This window comes from Scyliorhinus torazame, chromosome 16, assembly GCF_047496885.1.
Source record: "Scyliorhinus torazame isolate Kashiwa2021f chromosome 16, sScyTor2.1, whole genome shotgun sequence".
Lineage (NCBI taxonomy): Eukaryota > Metazoa > Chordata > Chondrichthyes > Carcharhiniformes > Scyliorhinidae > Scyliorhinus > Scyliorhinus torazame.
The window spans coordinates 191,754,727-191,761,908 of NC_092722.1; the positions used below are offsets into that span (position 1 = coordinate 191,754,727).

Here is a 7,182-nt window from a genome sequence, read left to right on the forward strand (position 1 = left end):
CTGCTTAAAGGAACCCCCTCCACAGACCCCCCCCCCACCCTAGAAAAGGGACCTCTGCCTGGAAGCTAGAGAGTCCAGACACCGGCAGTGGGACGTATTATAGCTGCAAAACTTAGCTTGCAGGTCCAGCTGGAAGGACAGCAGCTGCGAGCTGCCTCAGGCTCCCACAGATCCACTATCTGCAATTCATTCATAGTTTCCCAGTAGTGCTCTGTGATTGACAGCTTGTAAAAGCCATCTGCAGCTTTGATCATTTCATTTCCCTTCACGCTTCAGTAGCCTGAGAGGTGAAACCCCAATGTTTGTAAACATTGACCACATTTGGGCAGCATGGTAGCACAGTGGTTAGCACTGTTGCTTCACAGCACCGGGGTCCCAGGTTCAATTCCCCGCTTGGGTGACTGTCTGTGCGGAGTCTGCACGCTCTTTCCATGTCTGCATGGGTTTTCCTCCGGGTGCTCCGGTTTCCTCCCACAAGTCCCGAAATTTGGACATTCTGAATTCTCCCTCAGTGTACCTGAACAGGCGCCGGAACTGGTGACTAGGGGCTTTTCACAGTGACTTCATTGCACTGCTAATGTAAGCCTGCTTGTGACACTAACAAAGATTATTCTGATTTTCAAAAAGAGGTAAGTGCAGTGAAATCCCACCCTTGAGTGATTGAAATGCATTTACATCTCTTTGATGTGGTCAATGTTTACACACACGGGGGTTTCACCACTTCAGCCACTGAAGCGTGAAGGGATATGAATGGATCAGAGCTGACGGTGGGCTGTCAATCAAAGACCACTACTGGAATGCTATGAATGGCTTGCAGTTAATGGCCTGTGGAAACCAGACACAGCTACTCCCCATGAACACATGGAGCTGCTAGGTAAGTATTACAGCTATAATGCTTCCCACTGCCACCCCTCCCCCCTCTCTGAACTGCTCTCTAGCTTCCAGACAGGGGTCCATTTTCTGGGTAGAGTGGGTCTATGTGATGAGGGTCCTTTAGGCAGAGGGTTCCTGCAGGGAATTCCTCTATTACAGGGACCGCGAGGGGTCGCCATATTACAGGGCGCCCTGTCTGCTAGAGGAGGCGTGGGCAGGCAGTGTATTGTTGGGAGGGGTGGGGTTTGGATGGTCTCTCCCAGCGTGGCCCTGGCATGGAGGACCTCACGTTGGCCAAGGGGGCAACCGTTGCCATTAAGCTCATTGAAATACGCAGATCTGGATCTCACCGGGCAAGGCCACGGTGCAGATCGCGCCGCGCGGAGCGAGTCGGGTTGCTCGGAGTCGGACCCCGCGCAGACCCCAATTTGGGGGTCTCACGCGATTCACCCGTTGCACCCGGACCGCGCATTCCTCCCAGAGAGAGGCTCTTCCCTCCGGTGCGGCCGGGAAAGAGTCCAGAACAAGGGGGGGGGGGGGCAGGACCTGGAAATGAGAGACAGGTTGTTCAGGACTGTTCTCAGGAAACACTTTGTCACATAAAGGGTCGAGAAAACCTGAAGTTCCTCCGTTAAAAAGCTGTTGATGCTCGGGGTCAACAGAAAATGTTACACCTTTGATAGGTAAGGATATGAAAGGTACAGAACACTGGCCCAGGTATGGGGTGACACGGTGGCATAGTGGTTAGCACGGTTGCTTCACAGCGCCAGGGTCCCGGGTTCGATTCCCGGCTTGGGTCACTGTCTGTGCGGAGTCTGCACTTTCTCCCCGTGTCTGCGTGGGTTTCCTCCGGGTGCTCCGGTTTCCTCCCACAAGTCCCAAAGATGTGCAGGTTAGGTGGATTGGCCATGATAAATTGCCCCTTAGTGTCCAAAGATGTGTAGGTTAGCTGGGGTTCCAGGGACAGGGTAGGGGAACGGGCCTGGGTGCGGTGCTCTTTGGGAGGGTCAGTGTATTCTCGATGGGCAGAATGGCCTCCTAGACTGTAGGGACTGTACAATTCCTCTATAACAATGGTGGAGAGATGTAAATTTGATCTGGATAATCCTTTGAAGTCCTTGAATGGCCTCCTCCTGTTGCAAAGCGAGTTGAATGCTGGCGGAGTGCCAGGTCATGATTACATTGAGTTGAAGAGAATCTTGACGGTACCTATGCTGTCCGTGTACTCCAGTTCACCGAGCAGACGTCTGGAAACCTCGATAACTGTGTGAATGTTTCCAAAGAGAGCATCGCAATCCACCTGCTGTAACTGAGAACAGAGGGGAAAACTGTTAAGATGGTGACAGGACCAGGCACTGTCCTACCCCTCCGCTCCCCTTTTATCACCTTCCCCCACTCTGCCCCACCATGGGAAGGGCCCCCGCACTGTCAGAGGGTCAGTGCTGAGGGAGTGCTGCACTGCCAGAGAGTCAGTACTGAGGGAGTGCTGCATTGTCAGAGGGTCAGTACTGAGGGAGTGCCGCACTGTCAGACGGTCAGTACTGAGGGAGTGCCGCACTGTCAGAGGGTCAGTACTGAGGGGAGTGCCGCACTGTCAGAAGTTGAGTACTGAGGGAGTGCTGCACTGTCAGTGGGTCAGTACTGAGGGGGGTGCTGCACTGTCAGAGGGTCAGTACTGAGGGAGTGCTGCACTGTCGGAGGGTCAGTACTGAGGGTGTGCTGCACTGTCAGAGGGGTCAGTACTGAGGGAGTGCCGCACTGTCAGAGGGTCAGTACTGAGGGTATGCTGCACTTTCAGAGGATCAGTACTGAGGGAGTGCTGCACTGTCAGAGGGTCAGTTCTGAGGGAGTGCCGCACTGTCAGAGGGTCAGTACTGAGGGAGTGCCGCACTGTCAGAGGGTCAGTTCTGAGGGAGTGCCGCACTGTCAGAGGGTCAGTACCGAGGGAGTGCTGCACTGTTAGAGGGTCAGTACTGAGGGAGTGCTGCATTTCAGAGGGTCAGTGCTGAGGGAGTGCCGCACTGTCAGAGGGTCAGTACTGAGGGAGTGCTGCACTGTCAGAGGGTCAGTACTGAGGGAGTGCTGCACTGTCAGAGGGTCAGCACTGAGAGAGCGCCGCACTGTCAGAGGGTCAGTAGTGAGGGAGTGCTGCACTGTCAGAGGGTCAGTACTGAGGGAGTGCTGCACTGTCAGAGGGTCAGTACTGAGGGAATGCCGCACTGTCAGAGGGTCAGTACTGAGGGAGTGCTGCACTGTCAGAGGGTCAGCACTGAGAGAGCGCCGCACTGTCAGAGGGTCAGTACTGAGGGAGTGCTGCACTGTCAGAGGGTCAGTACTGAGGGAGTGCCGCACTGTTGGTGATGCTGGTTTGTTAATGGTTGTTTACTGTCTGCTCCTTCAGGTGGATGGTGAAGATTCAGAGCTTTGTATCAATGAAGAGCATTGATGATGATCTCAGTGTCCTGACCGATCAACATGACAAAAATAGATGATCTGTTCAATGCTGTTTGTGGTGTCTTGCTGTGCACACATTGGCTGAGGTGTTTCCTACATTATCACGTGACTAGCCGTCACAAGCGCTTTACTGGCTGTTGTGGAAGGCCTTATAGAAATAGAGTACTTTGCTTTTTCCATGTGACTTTGGGACAGCAAATCCCAGCAGGCCATTGGGGGGGGGGGGGGAGGGTAGGGGACCTACTTCTCCTCACCCGGAGTGCTTGTCCCAGCTGGATAGTGATGGTAACTGGGAAGCCCTGGGATTGGTGGGGGAGAGGGTGGGGGGAATGTTTCCCTCACTACCCACTCGGGAATGGCGAAGGACAGCGTGTCTTTACCCAGAGTGCAGTCCCCTCAACACCATCTCAAACCCATCTCTCCATTCTTTCATGGGCTTCACTGGCTGGGCCAGCATTTATTACCCATCCCTAATTGCCCTCCAGAAGGTGGTGATGAGCTGCCGTCTTGAGCCGCTGCAGCCCGTGTGGTGCAGGTACACCACTGTGCTGTTAGGGAGGGAGTTCCAGGATGTTGCCCCAGCGACAGTGAAGGAACGGCGATATATTTCCAAGTCAGGGTGGTGAGTGACTTGGAGGGGAACCTCCAGGTGGTGGGGTTCCCAGGTATCTGCTGCCCTTGTCCTTCTAGATGGTGGTGGTCGTGGGTTTGGAAGGTGCTGCCTCAGGAACCTTGGTGAGTTACTGCAGTGCATCTTGTAGACGGTACACACGGCTGCCACTGTGCATCGGTGGTGGAGGGAGTGAATGTTTAATGTGGTGGACAGGGTGCCGTTTTGTCCAGGATTGTGTCGAGCTTTTTGAGTGTTGTTGGAACCACACTCTCCCAGGACAAAGCTCCCCCTCGATTGTTACCCAGAGTGCCATGTTGACCAAATTGATCCACAGGCGAGGCTCAGTTCAAACGTTGACCAGGTTCACCCTAACCCACTCCCCGCGTTGGTAATATCCACATCCTGCCCGCTCCACCCCCACCCCCCTCACCTGTTTGTTCTCTAGTGGGATGAGCACTTTGTCCACGCACATCTCCAGGTCCTTAATGTAATCGGCCTCCGTTTGCAGCAGCTCCTCGATGACCTTTGCCCTCTTCTCCATCATCTTCTGCTCGGGGCGGTGTGGTGTGGCTGTGATTGGTGATGGCTCCGGGGGTGGGCGGTGGTCAGTGGATAAAAGCGTCATGTCTAGGAAGGGTTATAAGGAAAAAGCAGCTATGATTACCAAACAGCGCCAATCTCACTCCAGCAGAATGAAGACGCTCTTGTTCGAGAATCCAACGCCTTTGTTTTAAAGTTCATATCTTTGTTTGCAACTTTGCTCTCTTTGGTCATACCCTTGTCTATGAAAGAAGTAGAAGAGTTACATGAAAATAGTGCCTTTCACATCAACCAGACCTCTTGACGTGTTTTACAGCCAATGAATTATTTTTGAAGTTTAGTCACTGGTGGAATTTGGAAAACATGCGGCGAATTTGTGCACAGCAAGACCCCACATGATAATGACAAGATAATTTGTTTCTCTTAATGTTGATTGAGGGATGAATGTTGGCCAGGACAGCAGGTCGTGGGTCTCTGGAACTCTCTTCCTCAAAAGGCAGAGGAAGCAGAATCTTTGAATATTTTTAAGGCAGCGGTAGATAGATTCTTGATCAACAAGGGGGTGAAATGGGCGGCACGATGGCACAGCGGTTAGCACTACTGCCTCACAGCGCCAGGTACCCGGGTTCCATTCTGGCCTTGGGTGACCGTGTGGAGTCTGCACGTTCTCCCCGTGTCTGCGTGAGTTTCGTCCAGGTGCTCCGGTTTCCTCCCACAGCCCAAAGATGTGCAGGTTAGGTGGGGGGGGGGGGGGGGGGGGGGGGGGGGGGGGGACCAGGGTTATGGAGATAGGGCGGGGGACGGGGCCTAGTAGGGCGCACTTTCAGAGGATTGGTGCAGACTTGATGGGCTGACTGGCCCCCTTCTGCACTGTAGTGATTTCAGGCAATATTCTTCCACCCCACCCGCCGCAACATCACCATGGGCGGATGCAGACTACGTAAAGGTCCGTTGGCATTGGGCGGGAATGTCCAGTTGCAGGGCGGGTGCGGCCGGTGAATACCCTCCTCTATGAAAGGTTATCGGGGGCAGGCTAATATGGGATTGAGATTACAATCAGTTCAGCCGCCATCCGATTGAATATCAGAGCAGGCTCAAGCGACTGAGTGGCCAGGTCTAGCTCCAAATGCAAATGTTCGTGGCGTTCATAAAAGATGAAATGAGATAAAACAGAGGGGGATAGAGGAAGAGAAAGAGAAATGCGGGAGGTGGAAGATAGAGAAAGAGGGAATGACACGAACCAGAGCGGAGATCACAGCAGGTCTGACAGCAGCTGTGGAGAGAGGAGGGAGCGAACGTTTCCAGTCTGGACAACTCTTTGGTCAAAGCTGGGGAGAATTGGAAATGGGGTCAGATTTCTACTGTTGGGGGGGGGGGGGGTCTTCTTACCCTTCTTAGCCTTAATCACCCCCAGTTACATTCCCTTCATCTTTCTGTCCATGGCATCTTTGTCAATCTTCACCTGTCGCTAACCCCCTATCCAGACCCACCGTTCCACACTGCACCCCCACCCCCCCCCCCCCCCCCCCCCCCCCCCCCCCCCCCCCCCCCCACAGCAGTATAAATCTGACCCTATTTCCAGTTCTCCCCAGTTTTGACAAAGAGTCGTCCAGACTGGAAACGTTCGCTCCCTCCTCTCTCCACAGATGCTGTCAGACCTGCTGAGATAGTGCAGCGCTTTCTGTTTTTTTGTTTGTGAAACAATCTGTTCACCCTGTGTCCACCCTTCCCTCCTGTTCACGGGAAAGCTCACGGCCATTGCGGCTGTCACAGACAGAGCTCACGGTGATTTTAAACTGCTCAGCCCAGGACAGCAATCCTTCAGCAGATTAAGTCCCGTGAGCCATATGTGGGGTGTCTAATCCTGTTACCACCCACAAGTCACACGAGAGCCCCTCTATCCTCAGGCAGGGAGTTTAACTTGCAACGGGCTCCGTTCTAGTAATCTTGCCTTCCCATCGCAGCTCCTCGATTCTGCCCTCCTGGAATGTGACCCAATCTGTTCTGTGGCTCAGTTGTGTTACCAACACTCGCCCCATCGTGTCAGGTGCTTAAGATCATAAGAATTAAGGATTAGACCATTCAGCCCCTCAAGCCTGCACCACCATTCGACAAGATTATAACTAACCAGGGCAGCACGGTGACGCAGTGGGTTAGCATTGCTGCCTCACGGCGCCGAGGGTCCCAGGTTCGATCCCGGCTCTGGGTCACTGTCCGTGTGGAGTTTGCACAATCTCCCCGTGTCTGCGTGGGTTTCACCCCCCACAACACAAAGATGTGCAGGGTAGGTGGATTGGCCACGCTAAATTGCCCCTTAAGTGGAAAAAATGAATTGGGTACTCTAAATTTTTTTTATTTTTATAAATGATTATAACTAAACCTTTACCGCAACTCGTCTTTCCCACACAGATCCCAAATCCCTCGGTTCCTCCTCGTTCAATGAGATTACCTCTCATCCCTCTAAAACTCCAGATAGGTTCATTCGGCTTAGTCTCTCCTCTTAGAGCCATCCTTTCATCCTGGACCCGGCCCTGTAAACCTGTGCTGCTCTCCCCAAAGTATCTCTGCCTTTCGGATGAGAACAAGACTGTCCACAATACGACCGGTATTCTCACATCAATGCTCTGCACACACGCATCAGGACTTCCTCCAAGCTCCTTGCAGTAAAGACCAACTTACCATTTACTTTGCTGATTGACGTC

The 7,182-nt window shown here is 53.3% G+C and overlaps 1 protein-coding gene across 2 annotated transcripts in view; it reads right to left on the reverse strand.

Moving 5' to 3' along the window:
- LOC140393341 (dynamin-binding protein-like) overlaps window positions 1-4,599 on the reverse strand; it is a 43,726-nt gene extending 39,127 nt beyond the window's left edge. For both annotated transcript variants that reach the window (XM_072479699.1, XM_072479698.1), the window contains exons 1-2: window positions 4,371-4,599; window positions 2,083-2,182 (exon numbers count right to left, since the gene is read on the reverse strand). In XM_072479699.1, coding sequence (XP_072335800.1) covers window positions 2,083-2,182; window positions 4,371-4,565 — 295 coding nt within the window. In that variant the 5' untranslated portion in view covers window positions 4,566-4,599. The remainder of the gene's footprint in view (window positions 1-2,082; window positions 2,183-4,370) is intronic.
- Window positions 4,600-7,182: the final 2,583 nt, after the last annotated feature.